This window comes from Podarcis vaucheri (assembly GCF_965113315.1).
Source record: "Podarcis vaucheri genome assembly, chromosome: 5".
In the NCBI taxonomy this organism is placed as follows: domain Eukaryota; kingdom Metazoa; phylum Chordata; class Lepidosauria; order Squamata; family Lacertidae; genus Podarcis; species Podarcis vaucheri.
Window position 1 is genome coordinate 3,905,435 of NC_138763.1, and position 19,189 is coordinate 3,924,623.

The following is a 19,189-nucleotide window of genomic DNA, read 5'->3' on the forward strand; positions in this document are numbered from 1 at the left end:
ACAGAAATCTTTAACTGGTTGTCTCAACAGAGCTTTCTGTAGCCACAGAGACTGGTGGTGATGGACATTTCTCTCCTAGCCATCCCTCTTTCAATCAGTGTTAAGTGTCCCAGTTCCCTGTCTGTGAATTGCAAGCTCCCGGTTCTGCTGCAAGCTGAATGGGGGTTGTTTTGTGCATTCTTCCTTTTTTCTTCCGTTTATGCGTTTAGCCAAATAAATGTCATTTTACCCAAAATACTTTCGGGTTGTCCTTAATGTTTCAAAAATCAGCTTTAACCTCCCTGCTTCCTTGTTGACTGGGGTGCCAAGCCAGATTTGCACAGCTCCCGCCACAGGTCCCCATAGCGTTGGGTCACGAGGGCTGGGAGGACCACAAAGCGCTCAAACGGGAGATTCCTGCATTGCAGGGGGTTGGACTAGATGACCCCAGGGTCCCATCCAACTCTATGATTCTGTGACTCCAAAAGACACACTGTGACAGGATCACCTGTCCAAAAAAACAGCAGTGCAGAGAATCCAAAAAGGGGTTCTAATCACACAGGTGTCTCCGAAAAATTTTACACATCACTCGGGAAGACAGGTGAACTAATGCCAGTGTACCGGAAGAAGCAAAGATCGCCAGTGTTGAAGCGATGATTCTTCAACATCAACTTCGTTGGACTGGTCATGTTGTGCGGATGTCTTCCAAAGCGACTACTCTCTTTCCAACACAAGAATGGAAAGTGAAATACCAGTGGACAACAAAAGAGGTTTAAAGATGCTCTCAAGGCAAATCTTAACAAATGTAACATAAGCACTGATAAGTGGAAAACACTGGCCTGTGAGCGCTCCAACTAGACTTCAAAGGTGTCATAGACTTTGAAGAGACTCGAACTCAGGACAAAAGGGAGAAATGTGCTGAGGGGAAGGCACGCTTGGCAAACCCTCGCTGTGATCAACTCCCGCCCAGAAACCCACCGTGGAAGGACCTGTGGATCCTGAATTGGCCTCCACAGTCACTTACGGACTCACTTTTAAAGCCGTGTTCATGGAAAACCATCTTACTCGGCTACGAGGGATCGCCAAAGAAGAAGAAGACAACACTCTGGGATTGCTTTTCGTAGTAGGAGCGGGCTAGGGATTAATAACCAATACAGTATAAAATAGATTTATTCCATGGGCCCTGGGCATTTTTGACTATAGCTGCACAAATTACAGTTGTCCTGAAGTCATTCTTGTACAAAGGGTCATATGTCCATGTGCCTGTCTCAAGGCAGAATCAGTCCCTTGTCCCGTCCCCCTGCAAGGAAAGGCCACGTGTTCTTGAGATCCCGGAACAAACGTTGGCAAGAGGGTTGGGGGCCTCCGATAGCCCTGCTGGGCACTCCTCTTCCTAGGCAGCCGAGAGACCGATTTCTGCTTTGCTCTCTGGCAAACCTCCGGCCGGGCAACAGCCTGGCTTGTCGTCCGGCTTCCTGTAGTACATCCTGGTCAGCACAGCCATGATGAAGGTTTCCAGGACTAGGAGCTGTGCGTGCATCACTGCAAACAAAGATGGAGGAGAATGAGTCCAGCCCTTTTCCCGGGGGAAGGTCACTGGCTTCTCCGCTTCCCACAAATGCAACCTTTGCCCACCTGGTGCCATCCAGATGTTTTCGACTACAGCCCCAGTCATCCCAGCTGCAGGATGCCAGGGCAGATGCCTGGCATTAAAAGAGAAGGCAACTGCTGACTCTCTACTCTAGTGGCAGAGAGTTCCGCAGGACCGTGCCGCTAATACTAAAGGCTCAGTTTCTTTGTCCAGCAGCAGAAAGGCCGTTAAAATTATTATTATTATTAATAATAATAATAATACCCTGCCCATCTGGCTGGGTCCCTCCAGCCACTCTGGGCGGCTTCCAACAAAACACTAAAATACAATAACCTAGTAAACATTAAAAGCTTCCCTAAACAGGGCTGCCTTTACATGTCTTCTAAAAGTTTGGTAGTTATTTTTCTCTTTGACATCTGGTGGGAGGGCATTAACAGGGTGGGTGCCACTACCGAGAAGGCCCTCTGCCTGTTTCCCTGTAACTTGGCTTCTCGCAGTGAGGGAACCGCCAGAAGGCCCTTGGCGCTGGACCTCAGTGTCCGGGCAGAAAGATGGAGGTGGAGACGCTCCTTCAGGTATACTGGACCGAGGCCGTTTGGGGCTTTAAAGGTCAGCACCAACACTTTGAATTGTGCTCGGAAACATACTGGGAGCCAATGTAGGTCTTTCAGAACTGGTGTTATGTGGTCTCGGCGGCCGCTCCCAGTCCCCAGTCTAGCTGCCGCATTCTGGGTTAATTGTAGTTTCTGTTGGGAATCAAGCCTGCCTTCAGGAGAAACTGGCCACTCTCCAGGCACCCGGCTTGATCTCCGGTTGACCTCCCTGTCTGCATTCCTGGCAAGATCCAGGCAGAGGTCGCGATAGGCGATCCTTCTCAGCGTGAGAAGAACACACCACTCTTCCCTGCTCCCCCCCGGCAGGGGAAAGAGATAGACAGAAACGTATTTACATGCCTTTATTTCTGTCTTTGCAGCGTTACAGAAAACACGTCTGCTCTCTTCAAACTCCAGCAGCCGAGACACAAACTCCGCCTGTACTTCCTGTACAGCTCATATTACACTCTGAGCTAATTCCGGTGCTTCGCACTGTGAATAGACTGTCCCTCTGTTTCCCACGGAACAGTCCCAACATTCCCATCATGTTTTGCTTCCAAGCTAGCAGCAGCTCGCGGCCGCATTGCTTCTATATCGTAACAGTTTCCGGGTCACCTTCAAAGGTAGCCCCACATATAGCACATTGCAGTTGTCCAAGCAGGAGATAACCAGAGCATGCACCACTAGAATTGTAGAGTTGGAAGGGACTCCCTGGGTCATCCAGTCCAACCGCCTGCAATGCAGAAATCTCAAATGACCTCTTGCCATCTGACATCTGCGTAAAAAATCTCCAATGAAATAAGAGTCCACTGCCTTCTGAGGGATTCCTTTCCACTACGGAATGGCTCTAAGCATAATTAAGTTCTTCCTGATGCTTAGAATCTCCTTTCTCGTGACTTGAGGCCATGGGTTCGAGTCCTACCCTCCGGAGCAGGTGAAACCAAGCTCGCTCCCTCTTCCGTGGGGCAGCCCTCGAGATACCTTTAGAGAGCTATCCTTAACCGCTTCCCAATTTTCTTCCTCAAGGGCCACTGCTACCACCCCACAACACAGCCTCAGGATGCTTCCTTTCTTTTTGACACCCCCCCCAAGAAAACCATTGGGTTTCCACTCACTCTGGGACCGCACTCTGGAGGAGAAGGGTGGGGAGCAGGCAATCTGGCCGCCATTGCCCAGGGTGCTGAAGATGGAGGGCTGCAGCGCCGTCAGGATGAGCAGGACCTGAAAGCACAAGCACAGAATAATAAGCCACTCTGGGCGGCTCCCAATCAAGTGTTAAAAACAGTACAGCATTACATATTAAAAACTTCCCTGAACAGGGCAGCCTTCAGATGTCTTCTGAATGTCAGGTAGTTGTTTATTTCCTTGACATCTGGTGGGAGGGCGTTCCACAGGGAGGGTGCCACTACCAAGAAGGCCCTCTGCCTGGTTCCCTGTAACTTAGCTTCTCGCAGTGAGGGAACCGCCAGAAGGCCCTCGGCGCTGGACCTCAGTGTCCGGGCTGAACGATGGGGGTGGAGACGCTCCTTCAGGTCTACTGGGCCGAGGCCATTTAGGGCTTTAAAGGTCAACACCAACACTTGGAATTGTGCTCGGAAATGTACTGGGAGCCAATGCAGATCTCTCAGGACCGGTGTTATGTGGTCCCAGCGGCCGCTCCCAGTCACCAGTCTAGTTGCCGCATTCTGGATTAATTACAGAAGGAAGTGTTCTGAAGCAGCGCTGACAATGAGGACCGGAAGCATGAAGGGGCTGGAGAAGCCTCTGGGACGTCAGCACCCGGGCTGAGTTGGGCATCTCATTTGGAAAGTCGGCTTGTTTACTTATAATGTATTTTTAAATAAATAAATATCACTATTCATATTTTTTTAAAAAAAATTAAATAAATCAGAGTGGTTTCATTCTGTGAACCGCACTGAGGTCTTCAGACAAAGAGCGATATACAAATTTCAATAACAACAACAATCAATATTGGTGTTATATTTATTAATACCCTGGTTGTTTTTTTTACTCAAGGTGGCTTACACAAATTAAAACGAAGCAGACACAATGCAGAAGGCTAAAAGCACATTTAAAATAATGGTTAATTGCACTATCATAGGACTTAAAAGTATTTTAAAAGTATAAACGGTACACAAAGCCAGACAACAAAAGTTAAAAACAGAAATCGGGTAACTGTTGTGCATATATGTCTTCTTAATTGCCTACATAAGCCTGGCGAAATAAAAAAAAGTTTGCAGCAGGCATTTAAAAGGTGAAACCGGAGGCGCCTGCTGAATTTCTAGTGGCAGTGAGTTCCACAGGACTGGCCTGGTGACACTAAAGGCTGGGTTACTCCTTGTTATCAAAGGAGCCTCACCAACTCGACCAGATACTGCAGATTATCTGAGTGACTGAGCTGGGATAAAAGAGTTCATATGTACTGACATATATACTGGACCTAAGTTGATCATGACTTTGTAAATTAATGCAAGGACCGTGAACCTGAGAGAGAGACGAGGTTACCTGGAAGCAGGCGAACTTGCAGCCCATGTTCTGCTCCGACAAGTGGGCTCTGGCTTGCCGAAAGAGGACCGCGTTTGCCCACAGAGCAAATAAGGTCGACACTCCCAGGGAGGTGTTGATCCACAGAGCCACGCTTGTGGCTGATATCTAGAAGGCGAGAAGGCGAGAACGTAAGAGGAGCGGGCTGCATCAGGCCAGGGGCCCATCTCCTCCAGCACCAGGTTTTCAAAGTGGCCAGCCAGGTGCTTGTTGGAAATCCTCAAGCAGGATTCGAACCCAGGGCAACACTCTCCCCTCCTGTGGTTTCCAGAAAGTGGCATTTAGAAGCATCTCTGCCTCCGGCTGTGGAGACAGCTCTGTCCTGGTTAGTAGCCCCTGATCGCTTTATCCTCCATGAATTGATCTTTTCCTCTTCTGAAGCCATCCAAGTTGTTGGATATCACTTCCTCATGTGGCAGGGAGTTCCATAGTTCAACTACATGCTGCCTGAAGAAGTCGTTCCTTTAATCTGTCCTTGTAGCATTCCCAAAGCAAGGAAGGATTGGACTCTGATTAATAAAATACACACAAGGCTTGGCCAGGAAGACTCAGGGAGGAGTGGCAATAATAATTTCCTCTCCACCCCTATAAGCAGGTTAAAACAGGATCAGGATTTTAACCACACTTGTAAATTAATGGAAAGTATGGATAATTCGGAAGGATAAAATCTGGATAGTGTTGATATGCAGTTGTAAATATTATCACTAGGACCCATGGAAGGGAGCGGGGAGGGAAGTCAGGAGATTCAGAGTAATCTCAAAATTTGGATCTTGAATTGTTTTGTTGTTGTTGTTGTTGCATGTTTATATATTTTTTAACCAAATGGAAAAATTATATAAAATAAATAAATAAAAGGAGGATAATAGATCCAAAGAAATTGCTGTAGAATCATAGAGTTGTAAGGAACCCAATGCAGGAATCTTGCACATCCACGAAAGATGGTTATTTAACTGTCATGGCTGGAGCCTCCATGTGCAGGGAGAGTAATTATTATTATTATTATTATTATTATTATTATTATTATTATTATTATTATTATATTTATACCCTGCCCTCCCCAGCCAAGACCGGGCTCAGGGCGGCTAACACCCGATATAAAACAATTGATCGAATTACAACTTAAAAAACAAGATTAAACAAGATTAAAATAAAACATTAAAACATTAAAATGCAGCCTCCTTTCAGTGGAAACTCAAATCAAAAACTTTCTGGGGGGATAAAAACGTCAAGTCTTCACCAAGGCCAACTATCCAGACTGGTCCTACGTGGGCCAGAAAGAGCCAAGAACCAAGTCCCCAAATAGGAGTTCCATCACAGAGGGAAAGAGGAAAGAGTGGGAGGGGATCAAGTTGATTCCAAGCCAAAGGCCAGGCCGAACAACTCTGTCTTACAGGCCCTGCGAAAAGAAATCAGATCCTGCAGGGCCCTGGTCTCATGAGACAGAGCGTTCCACCATGCCGGAGCCACCACTGAGAAGGCCCTGGCCCTGGTTGAGGCTAATATGGAGCTTAAGGTCCTCCGCGGGGCATACCGGGAGAGGCAGTCCCATAGATACGAGGGTAATAATAATAATAATAATAATAATAATAATAATAATAATTTATTATGTATATCCCGCCCATCTGGCTGAACCTCCCCATGTGACGTCTGCTGAGCAGCAACAGTGGGAGGGGCTGTTTTGCCTTCCTCTTGGGCTCCCCAGAGTCGTCTAGCCAGCCAGCTGGGAAGCAGGATGGTGCAGTCAGTGGAAATTTGTGGCCTGATCCAGGCAGAACCGCAGCTGGGTGAACGGGGAGATCCGCTGCTGGGTGTGAGCATGTGCCTGGCTGTGTCTTAGGAGAAGTTTCATAGGTGCATGAGGGAGAAGGGGCGGGTGTATCAAGCAACAATTCCTTCATTGCACCTGGGGTGGGCTGGAGGACCTCCCGAGGTCCCTTTCCGCCTTCATCTAAATTTTGGAGGGCACAGCGGCTGCAGGTGCTGGGACTTACCTCAGAGGTGTCGTACAGGCCCTCCGTGGTCAGAACGAGCCCCAGGAAGATGCAGGCTCCCTTGAGGAAGGCGTACTGGAAACTGCCCAACATGATCAGCTTCAGTTTTCGCCTGCGGTTAAGAGAGAGGAGGGAGGAGGAGGAGACGGGTGTTTGTGTCCCGGAAAGGCCCACGTCCCGGTCAAAGCAACCTTTCGCTGTGTTGGAAGAAGAGGCAAGGGGGATTCCTCCCTCTCCCAAAACTACCCACCCCGAAACAACACTGGGGAGAGGGCTGTGTGGCTCAGTGGGTAGAGCACATTTATATTGTATGTTGCGGCGGGAGGACCAACAGCAGGTGGCGCCAGAGCCCAAGGGCACCCAGACTGGTTGCAAAGAAAGAGGCAGGCAGGGGTGGGGATCGTGGCTGCTGGATCAAGCCAAAAGTCCCCATAAGTGGGACCTGGGAGTCTTCCACTCACTTGGTCATAGTGATGCGAGGGCAGCAAGGGCAACAGCAGCAGCAGGGACCCGTGCTGATCACCATCGGGGTGTCCTTCAAGGCCTTGAGCACAGCCTCCCTGCCCCCAAAACCTTCCACCATGATGAGCATCAGCAGGTAGAAGCAGACGGCAAAGTACCTGGAAGAGGAACAGGGAAAGCCATGTTCATAATTGCATCTATTTCTCTGTTTATATTATTAGTCGCTTAAGAACAGAAAACAATTTTTTTAAAAGGCAAAACGTAAAGTAAAGGTAAAGGGACCCCTGACCATTAGGTCCAGTTGTGGCCGACTCTGGGGTTGCGGCGCTCATCTCACTTTATTGTCTGGGGGAGCCGGTGTACAGCTTCCGGGTCATGTGGCCAGCATGACTAAGCCGCTTCTGGCGAACCAGAGCAGTGCACGGAAACGCCGTTTACCTTCCTGCCAGAGTGGTACCTATTTATCTACTTGCACTTTGATGTTCTTTCGAACTGCTAGGTTGGCAGGAGCAGGGACTGAGCAACGGGAGCTCACCCCGTCGTGGGGATTCGAACCGCCGACCTTCTGATCGGCAAGCCCTAGGCTCTGTGGTTTAATCAACAGCACCACCCGCGTCCCTAAAGGCAAAAGGTGGGGAACAGAAAAAGTTTGCAGGGTCAGTCTGGCTGATACCCAGGGGTCCCCTTCCAAACCTGGGATTCTGTATTGGTGAGGTTAGAATGTACAAGGGCAAGCTTGCCAAACTAGTTCCTTTGTCAAGGTAACGGTTTTGGCAGCTAGTTAAATGCCACAAGCTGGCACAGGTGGCCAAAGTCTTGGAGCCTCAGCTTCAGGATCTGTCCTTCCAGTGAGCACTCAGGGCTGATTTCCTTCAGAATGGAGAGGTTTGATCTTCTTGCAGTCCATGGGACTCTCAAGAGTCTCCTCCAGCACCAGAATTCAAAAGCATCCATTCTTCGGTGATCAGCCTTCTTTATGGTCCAGCTCTCACTTCCCTACATCACTACTGGGAAAACCAGAGCTTTAACTATACGGACCTTTGTTGGCAAGGTGATGTCTCTGCTTTTTAGGATGCTGTCTAGGTTGGTCATTGCTTTTCTCCCAAGAAGCAGGCGTCTTTTGATTTCGTGGCTGCTGTTACCATCTGCAGTGATCATGGAGGTATATGTGGCAATAAAGGCATATATCCTAAGAGCAGCACAGTCTTCCTTCATTGCAAGGAAACGGAGACCCAGGTAAGTGCTAGGAACCCCCAGAGTCTCCCTCCCCTTGGAAATTGGGGCGTTACAAAACATTGCAATAAAACTCAATCCCAAAACCCATAGAACAGACACAGTGAAACAGCAAAAAAACACTTTCGGTGCAAACCGTGTCATCCAGCCAGTCATCGCGATCTGTCAGATGCCTGGGAGATGATGTAAAGTTTCAGCAAAGGATGTTAAGAACAGGGCTATTGTTCTGGCCTGTCACTATCTGGTGGAATTCATATTTTGTCAAATTAAAATTTGGGTGGAATGGGAGGGTCTCGCCGGGGAGGTACTCACGCGCCAATCGCCATCTCCACCACATTCAGGGAGCGGGGAACCCAAAGCCCAAAGCAGCAGAACACCGAGATCACCTGGCAAAGAAAGGGAGGCAAGGCTGAGAATGCAAAAGGAGCAGCAGCAATTGGATCCAGACCTAAGGCATCCAGTGGGGGCAGAATCCTGCTCTCACTGCCACCAAAGGGAAGCCCGGAAGCAGGACCTGAGCGCAACAGCAGCTGTTCCCCACTCATCGAATCATAAAAGTTGGCAGGGACCCCCAGGGGTCATCTAGTCCAACTCCCCTGCAATGCAGGAATCACAGCTGAAGGAATCCCTCACAGGTGGTCACCCAACCCCTGCTTAAAAAACCCCCAACCCAGGAGAGTCTGCCATCTTCCCTTTTTAAAAAATAATCTTTATTATTTTAAATTACACACATATACAAAGGATTTACAATCTCATACTATAAAAAGAAAATTAAATAAAAAAGAATTAAGAAAAAGGAAAGGAAGAAAATACAGAAAAAAGAAAGAAGAGAAAGCAGATTTACGTGCATAAAAAAAACTTTATCTTCCTAATTAATACTTAAATAAAAAAGACTTCTGACAAAACGAGTCTTCCAATCATTCTCATTGTACTGTTTATACTGCCGTTTTTTTCGCACAGTTTTATATTCTTTAATATTGTTCCCGCCTACTCCACAAACGGTATTTGGTGTGTTTACAAGTATCACTCAAGTTCTGCTAATACGGTGTGGTTGGTACAATACGATCTTATATAATCCTATATAAGATATAAGAGTCTGCCATCTTCCAAGGCGCTACTAATTTTGGTCCATGATCTCCCCAGCCCAGAATCATCCCAGCCGCAGTTACTGCTCTGTGTACTAAATGCATTTCCCTGGCTGCCACCAAGGGCAGCCCCAGGGATCGTCATTGCAGTAGTCTAGAGTGTGGGTTCCCAGAGACAGGGAACCGGGGGACGGGCACTTACGGTGGGCGCAGAGCTGCTCCAGATGAGGGTTTTCATCTTGACGAAGCAGCGGACCTTTCTAGAGAGATACAGGGCATCTTCCACGAAGATGATGACTGACAGAAGCGTGAGGAAAGTCGCCATGCCGGTGATGGCAAGGTCCACAAGGTTCAGCTCTGCAAGGAACAGTGAGCCAATGTTTGTGGGAGCTCTTCAGAAACGTCTCTAGGTAGAGCATGAGACTCACGAGTCACGGGTTCGAACATCACGTTGAGCAAAAGAGTCCTACATTGCAGAGGGTTGGAGTAGATCAGCCTTTCTCCACCTGTGGGTCACCAGATGTTGTTGAACTACAACTCCCATCACCCCTAGCTAGCAACACCAGTGAGAGCTGGACCATCCAGAAGGCTGATCACTGAAGAAATGATGCTTTTGAATTCTGGTGCTGGAGGAGACTCTTGAGAGTCCCATGGACTGCAAGAAGATCAGACCTCTCCATTCTGAAGGAAATCAGCCCTGAGTGCTCACTGGAAGGACAGATCCTGAAGCTGGGGCTCCAAGACTTTGGCCACCTCCTGAGAAGAGAAGACTCCCTGGAAAAGACCCTGATGTTGGGAAAGATGGAGGGCACAAGGAGAAGGGGACGACAGAGGACGAGATGGTGGGACAGTGTTCTTGAAGCTACCAGCATGAGTTTGACCAAACTGCGGGAGGCAGCGGAAGACAGGAGTGCTTGGCGTGCTCTGGTCCAGGGGGTCACGAAGCGTCGGACATGACTAAATGACTAAACAACAACAGCAAGGCCAGAGCTCAGGGATGATGGAAGTTGTAGTCCAACAACATCTGGGGACCCACAGGTTGAGAACGGCTGGACTAGATGACACCCGTGGTCCCTTCCAGTTCTGTAGTTTTAACTGGGGGCTGCTGCTCAAATGCATTCCCCTCGCCAACCCCTCCTCCCACTTTGCCCTTCCCTGCACCGGACCACCCCCTTTCCATTCTACCCACCCTCTCACCCATCTCCACAAGCCCCTCCCTTCTGACCCCCAAGCCCCACCCATCAGCTCCACCCATCAGTTTGTTAAACCGGCTCTGTGAAGCCCCTCTCTGCTCTCTTAAAATTCTGGGCAAGGGGAGGCACCGTGCAAAGAGCCCCCTCCTTCTGATGGAGATGTGTTTTATAGAGGGAAGGGCTTGCTAAAACTGCCCCAAACTCTGTCCCACAGATCATCTGGGCTAGCTGGAAGTTCCTCACATTTCTTCCTGACACCAGAATTCTTTCCAGAGTTGGGTCCTGGGAGGATCAAGACTGAACCATGGAGAAGTCTGGGGAGCCCACCTCGCCCTGCCCTGTGGCCTGATCCTCTGACGGGAAAGGGGGGCATTGGTGGGGCAACTGGGGGTGGCACGGACTGCGGGTTAAGTTCCGATCATGTCCAGTTAAGACAGAGTTCGGTGACCTCAGGCCGTGTGCCAAATGCAACCCTGCAAGCTTCTCTGTCTGTCTGTCCACATGCTTCCCAGTCTCCACCCCCTCCCAGGCCAGATCAAAGAGGTGCGAGCATCTCTAGGAGCCTCTGACCTTAGGGAAGTGTGAGTGACACCTGTCGCTCTTGTTTGTCTCTGGCTCCACCCACTTCTATCATGCAGTCCCCAGAAAATCGTCCAAGGGTCCAAGTGGCAAAAGGGCCCCCTCTGACCATCTGAGCTTCTAGGGATGCTCTCTGGCTTTGCGGGTAAAGAAGTTGACTCTTTGACAGACCTGAACCACACCATTGCTCCATCTACCTCAGTATTGTCTGCACTGGCTGGCAGTGTCTTTCCCGGGTGTCAGCCAAGGGAGTCTTTCCCAGCCTATCTGGAGATGACAAAAATTGAAACTGGGAGATGCTTCTCCACTAAGCTACAACCTTACCCTTAAAAACAGAACAAGATTCCAGTCCTCATTGTTCTTACCTCCCTTATACCAACTCAGACCATTGGGTCCAACTAACTCAGTACTGTCTACACTGACTGCCAGCAGCTCTCCAATATTTCAGCCCTGGGACCTTCTGCGTGCAACTCAGGTGGTCTGCCACTCGCCTCCTCTGCAACCCTGCAATTTCAGGTCCTCTGGCGCCACAAGGAGGCGGGTGACTCTCCTCCGCAGGATTCTGCAAGACACTTTGCCGCAAAACAAAGGGAGCCAACGTTTCCTTCTCTCCTTCGTAGCTTCAAACCCCTCTAGCTTTGCCAACTTACGCTGCAGCAGCTGCAGGGCGGTCGGTGGGTGGGAGAAGCAGGCGACCGGGATGCTGAAATTGTGGATCAGGAGGTGAATCAGTTCAGGGGCAAACCTGTGATGGAGATGAAAGAACCCCCCTCTTGCCGTGAGATAATAATAATAATAATTTATTATTTATACCCCGCCCATCTGGCTGAGTTTCCCCAGCCGCTCTGGGCGGCTCCCAATCAAGTATTAAAAACAATACAGCGTTAAATATTAAAAACTTCCCTGAACAGGGCTGCCTTCAGATGTCTTCTAAAGATAGGATAGCTACTTACTGTATTTTTTGCTCTATAAGAAATTCCTTCCAGTAGCACCTTAAAGACCAACTAAGTTAGTTCTTGGTATGAGCTTTCGTGTGCATGCACACTTCTTCTTCACGGCTACCTATATGTAACTTGCTCTATAAGACTCACTTTTCCTCTCCTAAAAAGTAAGGGGAAATGTGTGTGCGTCTTATGGAGCGAATGCAGACTGCGCAGCTATCCCAGAAGCCAGAACAGCAAGAGGGATCGCTGCTTTCGCTGCACAGCGATCCCTCTTGCTGTTCTGGCTTCTGAGATTCAGAATATTTTTTTTCTTGTTTTCCTCCTCCAAAAACTAGGTGCGTCTTGTGGTCTGGCGCGTCTTATAGAGCGAAAAATACGGTATTTCCTTCACATGTGAAGGGAGGGCGTTCCACAGGGAGGGTGCCACTACCGAGAAGGCCCTCTGCCTGGTTCCCTGTAACCTCGCTTCTCGCAATGAGGGAACCACATTAAGGGACTTTGAAAACTCTGCTCCTCTCCAACAAGCCCCAGAGCAGCACTGAGATGCTTTCGCCAAGTAACGTTCAGAGGCTGGTTCATTAACAATAATAATTTATTATTTATACCCCGCCCATCTGGCTGGGCTTCCCCAGCCACTCTGGGCGGCTTCCAACAAAATGTTAAAATACAGTTACAGATAGGTAGCCGTGTTGGTCTGCCATAGTCAAAATAAAAAAAATTCCTTCCAGTAGCACCTTAAAGACCAACTAAGTTAGTTCTTGGTATGAGCTTTCGTGTGCATGCACACGAAAGCTCATACCAAGAACTAACTTAGTTGGTCTTTAAGGTGCTACTGGAAGGAATTTTTTTGTTAAAATACAGTAATCCATCAAACATTAAAAGCTTCCCACCCGCTAGATTGTGTCCAAAAAGCAAAAACAAAAAAGTGATATTATCATTTTATGCACTCTGTGCATGCACGCCATTGCTCTTGCTTTATTATTCAAGTAGCGTGAATGAGTGGAGAAGGAAAATTGCATGCTGGGTGTCATTGGGAAAGCAAATGAAAGCAAAACTGCCGATAACATAGCACTGATATACAGATCTATCGTGGGATACAGATCATTTGGAATACTGTGTACAGTTCTGGTTGCCTCACCCCAAAAAGGATATTATAGGGTTGGAAAAGGTTCAGAAAAGGGCCACTAAAATAATCAGAGGAATGGGGGAACTCCCCACGCACCATTTGGGATTTTTCAGTTTTGAGAAATGTCAGGAACAGGTGAATAATTGGGTGCCCTCTTCCCACCTTGGATCAAATCTATGCTTCCAGGTGCCATAAGAAAGCTGCAGAGATAGCGCAGGATAGTACGCACCCCGGAAATGATCTCTTTCAGCTTCTGCCTTCTGGAAGAAGGTACAGGGTTATAAAGACTAGGACTAGCCGCCTGAGAAACAGTTTCTACGCAAATGCAATTCTGGTTCTAAACGCAGCATAAGGGGTCTCTATAGTATAGTGTATTTTAAAATGGGGTTTCAGAGTTTTTAGGGTTTTTTGAATGTTTTATGTAGTTTTGTAGTAGTTTTATGTAGTTTTTCAATTTCATTGTTCTGCATGGGACAATGACAATAAAGATATCGTATATCGTATATACATGATAGAAGTTTATGAAATGATGCCTGACATACAGAAAGTGGGTAGAGAATTTTTTTCTCTCCCTCTCTCATAATACTAGATGTTGTGGACATCCAAGGACACTGAATGTTGGAAGATTCAGGACAGATAAAATGAAGTCCTTCTTCATGCAGCATAGAGTTAAACTATGGAACTCACTGCCACAGGAGGCAGTGAGGGCCACCAACCTTGACATGAGCCACAAACTTGGCATGAGCCAACAAACTTGACATGAGCCAACAGTGTGACGTGGCAGCTAAAAAAGCCAATGCAATTCTGGGCTGCATCAATAGGAGTATAGCATCTAGATCAAGGGAAGTAATAGTGCCACTGTATTCTGCTCTGGTCAGACCTCACCTGGAGTACTGTGTCCAGTTCTGGGCACCACAGTTCAAGAAGGACACTGACAAACTGGAACGTGTCCAGAGGAGGGCAACCAAAATGGTCAAAGGCCTGGAAACGATGCCTTATGAGGAACGGCTAAGGGAGCTGGGCATGTTTAGCCTGGAGAAGAGGAGGTTAAGGGGTGATATGATAGCCATGTTCAAATATATAAAAGGATGTCACATAGAGGAGGGAGAAAGGTTGTTTTCTGCTGCTCCAGAGAAGCGGACACGGAGCAATGGATCCAAACTACAAGAAAGAAGATTCCACCTAAACATTAGGAAGAACTTCCTGACAGTAAGAGCTGTTCGACAGTGGAATTTGCTGCCAAGGAGTGTGGTGGAGTCTCCTGCTTTGGAGGTCTTTAAGCAGAGGCTTGACAACCAGATGTCAGGAGTGCTCTGATAGTGTTTCCTGCTTGGCAGGGGGTTGGACTCGATGGCCCTTGTGGTCTCTTCCAACTCTATGATTCTATGATTCTATGGCGTTAAGGGAGGATTAGATGAATTTATGGAGGGGAGGGTTATTGGGGGCTACTAGCCAGGACAGCCCTGCTTTGCCTCTGCAGTTGGGACCGCTTTAAACAGAGGGACAAAAATTACAGGCACACTGGTTTGCTTTTCATTCTGAGAGCAGTAACCTTCCCTGATTCAATTTGTCATGATTTATCCCGTGCTTCTTTCAGCATCTCGGAGAGATCACAAGGTTTCAGACACAGAGGAAACTATCTTTGAAAATATTTAACTGATGAGCTGACCAACATTTTGTCAGAGACAGATGATTCATGGGCTACAAATTAGGTTGCTGGTTGACAGACCTAGCAGATGCTGTCTGTGTCCAAGGAACGGGTTCTGGGGCCAAGCCTGTGTAGAGACCCCTCTCAAATGAGACCTTCTTTGCCCCCATTCTTGAGCAATGCACCTCAAAACTCCAGGCATCATCATGGATGGAATACCCATACCCTCCAATATTTTTCTGATAAAATAGGGATGCCCTGTGTAATAATAATAATAATACTCCACTCATTTGACTGGATTACCCCAGCTTTTCTGGGCAGCTTCCAGCAAATATAAAAACATAATAAAACATTGAACATTAAAAAAAATCTTCCCTATACAGGGTTGCCTGCAAGTGTCTTTTAAAGGTTGTATAGTTCCTTATCTCCTTAGCTTGGGGGTCGCATAACTCCATACCCTCCAACATTTCTCTGATGAAAACAGAGATGTCCTAAGGAAAAGCGGGACTCTCCTGGATCAAATTGGCTTCTGTAAATGCAGGACTGGCGCTGGAAAAAAGGGACACTTGGAGGGTCTGGAACCCAAAAGCGGCTACACCTAGAACAAGGTCTCTGGCTGCTTACCGTGGGTCTTCCACGAGGTCCAAAGACTCCATGGTTCCTTCCATATGGGGAGCTTCTTCTGGGGGTCCTGTCAATCCTGGATCAGGCAAGCAGCCGACTCCTTCTGATCCCAAGCCCCAGCATAGCCTCTCCTGTGGCTGTGTTTGCAAAGCGAGGTCAGAGTCCCGCTGCTCAAGGCTGCTTTTGGACTGACTCACATCCCTCTCTTCTCCGGTTCTTCCCTGGCATTTGTACGCCAGCAAGTTCATTGACAGAGAGGCCGCAGCACCAGCAAACATGCCACTCCGGGGTTAATGACCCAGGAAGGGGCAGCGGCAAGCGAAAGGCTTGTCCAACGTCACACAGGCAATGTGCCAAGGAAACCACATTTCCATAGGACATCTCTCTCTCTCTCTCTTTCTCTGCCAGCCTTTGATTCCCAGTCTCGTGTCCTTATTACGTAAAAACTAGGTGCTGAGTCAAACCTTGGACAGGACAAGGAATAAAGGGCTTCTTCATGCAGCGAATAGTTAGACTACAATAGTAATAATAATGTTAATGTTGTTGTTGTTGTTTAGTCATTTAGTCGTGTTCGACTCTTCGTGACCCCATGGACCAGAGCACGCCAGGCACTCCTGTCTTCCACTGCCTCCTGCAGTTTGGTCAGACTCATGTTTGTAGCTTCAAGAACACTGTCCCACCATCTTGTCCTCTGTCATCCCCTTCTCCTTGTGCCCTCCATCTTTCCCAACATCAAGGTCTTTTCCAGGGAGTCTTCTCTTCTCTTATGGGGTGGCCAAAGTATTAGCAGTACAGTGGTACCTCGGGCTACAGACGCTTCAGGTTACAGACTCCGCTAACCCAGAAATAGTACCTTGGGTTAAGAAATTTGCTTCAGGATGAGAAAAGAAATCGTACGGCGGTGGCAGTAGGAGGCCCCATGAGCTAAAGTGGTGCCCCAGATTAAGAACAGTTTCAGGTTAAGAACGGACCTCCAGAACAAATTACGGTAAGTTCTTAACCCAAGGTTGTTGTCGTCGTTTAGTTGTTTAGTTGTGCCCGACTCTTCGTGACCCCCTGGACCAGAGCACGCCAGGCACTCCTGTATTCCACTGCCTCCAGCAGTTTGGTCAAACTTATGTTCATAGCTTTGAGAACACTGTCCAACCATCTTGTCCTCCAATATCCCCTTCTCCTTGTGCCCTCCATCTTTCCCAACATCAGGGTCTTTTCCAGGGAGTCTTCTCTTCTCATGAGGTGGCCAAAGTCTTGGAGCCTCAGCTTCAGGATCTGTCCTTCCAGTGAGCACTCAGGGCTGATTTCCCTAAGAATGGAGAGGTTTGATCTTCTTGCAGTCCATGGGACTCTCAAGAGTCTCCTCCAACACCAGAATTCAAAAGCATCCATTCTTCGGTGATCAGCCTTCTTTATGGTCCAGCTCTCACTTCCATACATCACCACTGGGAAAACCATAGCTTTAACTATACAGGCCTTTGTTGGCATGGTGATGCCTCTGCTTTTTAAGATGCTGTAATAATAAATTTTATATATACCCTCCCTCCCCAGCCGAGCAGGCTAACAACAGTAAAAATTACAGTAAAAACATAATGGGGGGGGAACCAATTTAAAATGCAATTTAAAATGCAGCCTCATTTTAAAAGTAGCCCATAGATCAAAACCATAAGGGGAGGGAAGACATAAGGGTCAGACTGAGTCCAAGCCGAAGGCCAGGCGGAACAGCTCCATCTTGCAGGCCCTGCGGAAAGATGTCAAGTCCCGCAGGGTCCTGGTCTCTTGGGACAGGGCATTCCACCAAGTCGGGGCCAGTGCTGAAAAGGCCCCGGTCCTAGTTGAGACCAATCTAACCACCTTGCAACTCGGGAGCTCCAAAATGTTGTCCTTTGTGGACCTTAAGGTCCTCCGCGGGGCAGACCAGGAGAGGCGGTCCCGTAGGTACGTGGGTCCTAGGCCACATAGGGCTTTAAAGGTCAAAACCAGCACCTTAAACCTGATCCTGTACTCCACCGGGAGCCAGTGCAGCTGGTAAAGCACTGGATGAATGTGATCCCGAGGCAAGGATAGGCAGTTTACTTGGGTGGCTTTAAAAGAGGATTAGCCAAATTCATGGAAGGGAGGGCTATCAATGGCGACTAGCCAGGACGGCTGCGCTCTGCCTACACTGTCAGAGGCAGCGATGCTTCTGAATGCCAGTTGCTGGAAACCACAGGAGCTGAGATTGCTCAGATCCCACTTCCCACTCTTCAGCCCCTGCAAGAACAGGATACTGGACTGGATGGGCCATTGGCCTGATCCTGCAGGCTCTTGCCAAAATATTCTGTTCCGTTCTCCTTGCCATATCTCAGCTAGCCAATAACGTCTACCTCTCTTTAAAATCGGAACCAGTGAAGGCAGTGAAGGTCCTGTATGAGTATCTGAAGGCGGTTGGAGGATGGATGGCGACTAACGGATTAAGGTTGAATCCTGACAAGACAGAAGTACTGTTTTGGGGGGACAGGAGGTGGGCAGGTGTGGAGGACTCCCTGGTCCTGAATGGGGTAACTGTGCCCCTGAAGAACCAGGTGCGCAGCCTGGGAGTCATTTTGGACTCACAGCTGTCCATAGAGGCGCAGGTCAATTCTGTATCCAGGGCAGCTGTTTATCAGCTCCATCTGGTGCGCAGGATGAGACCCTCCCTCCCTGCAGACTGTCTCGCCAGAGTGGTGCATGCTCTGATTATCTCCTGCTTGGAGTACTGCAATGCGCTCTATGCGGGGCTACCTTTGAAGGTGACCCGGAAACTGCAACTAATCCAGAATGTGGCAGCTAGACTGGTGACTGGGAGCGGCCACCAAGACCACCTAACACCGATCTTGAAAGATCTACATTGGCTCCCAGTACGTTTCCGAGCACAATTCAAAGTGCTGGTGCTGACCTTTAAAGCCCTAAACAGCCTCGGTCCAGTAGACCTGAAGGAGCGTCTCCACCTCCATCATTCTGCCCGAACACTGAGGTCCAGCTCCAAGGGCCTTCTGGCGGTTCCCTCACTGTGAGAAGCCAAGTTACAGGGAACCAGGCAGAGGGCCTTCTTGGTGGTGGCACCTGCCCTGTGGAGTGCCCCCCCCCAACCAGATGTCAAAGAGATAAACAACTACCAGACTTTTAGAAGACATCTGAAAGCAGCCCTGTTTAGGGAAGCTTTTAATGTTTGAGGCATTACTGTATTTTAATATTGTGTTGGAAGTCGCCCAGAGTAGCTGGGGAAACCCAGCCAGATGGGCGGGGTATAAATAATAAATTATTATTATTTCCAAGGTGCTGAATTTGAGGGCTTCCTATTGCACTCTGCCACTGAGCTATGGAAGCTCCTTGGTCAATTGCCAGAACTTATTCTGGCTTCGAAGACCTGATCCTCCTCTACTGCCTTCCTTTCCCTTCTCCTCCCCTTCTCCCTGTGTGTCTTAGTAATTTGTAAGCTTGGTGGCAGAACCGCCCCCGTCCCACTCACCCACCCGGTTTTTATTGATGTGTGCTGCTTCGAGAGCCAATAATTGTATTTTATGGTTTGCCATGAAATTGTTTGATTGCTATAAGGAAACGACTCCAAGGCCACTTGTAGCA

General features: G+C 48.4%; 2 protein-coding genes across 2 annotated transcripts in view; both read right to left on the reverse strand.

The window, feature by feature from the left end:
* The window catches only part of LOC309532935 (uncharacterized protein), a 317,735-nt gene that overhangs the window by 126,395 nt on the left and 172,151 nt on the right, over positions 1 to 19,189 (reverse strand). The window lies entirely within an intron of this gene.
* Positions 1,132 to 15,855, reverse strand: SLC51A (solute carrier family 51 member A). Its single transcript, XM_082224472.1, has 9 exons — positions 15,593 to 15,855; positions 11,901 to 11,995; positions 9,681 to 9,835; positions 8,706 to 8,779; positions 7,160 to 7,318; positions 6,699 to 6,810; positions 4,669 to 4,815; positions 3,279 to 3,384; positions 1,132 to 1,521 (listed from the first exon to the last, which is right to left on the reverse strand). The coding sequence occupies exons 1-9, from the start codon at positions 15,838 to 15,840 to the stop codon at positions 1,373 to 1,375; spliced, it is 1,245 nt and encodes a 414-aa protein (XP_082080598.1). The 5' UTR covers positions 15,841 to 15,855; the 3' UTR covers positions 1,132 to 1,372.

Bases quoted from the DNA above. Each gene is read 5' to 3' on its own strand.
- SLC51A (XM_082224472.1), bottom strand. From the start codon at position 15,840: ATGAACTTGCTGGCGTACAAATGCCAGGGAAGAACCGGAGAAGAGAGG. The intron at 7,319-8,705 runs GTGAGTACCTCC...TTCCTCTTCCAG, and splicing joins GTGGAGATGGCGATTGGCGC to GTACTTTGCCGTCTGCTTCT. The intron at 3,385-4,668 runs GTAACCTCGTCT...TTGTGCTTTCAG, and splicing joins GCAAGTTCGCCTGCTTCCAG to GTCCTGCTCATCCTGACGGC.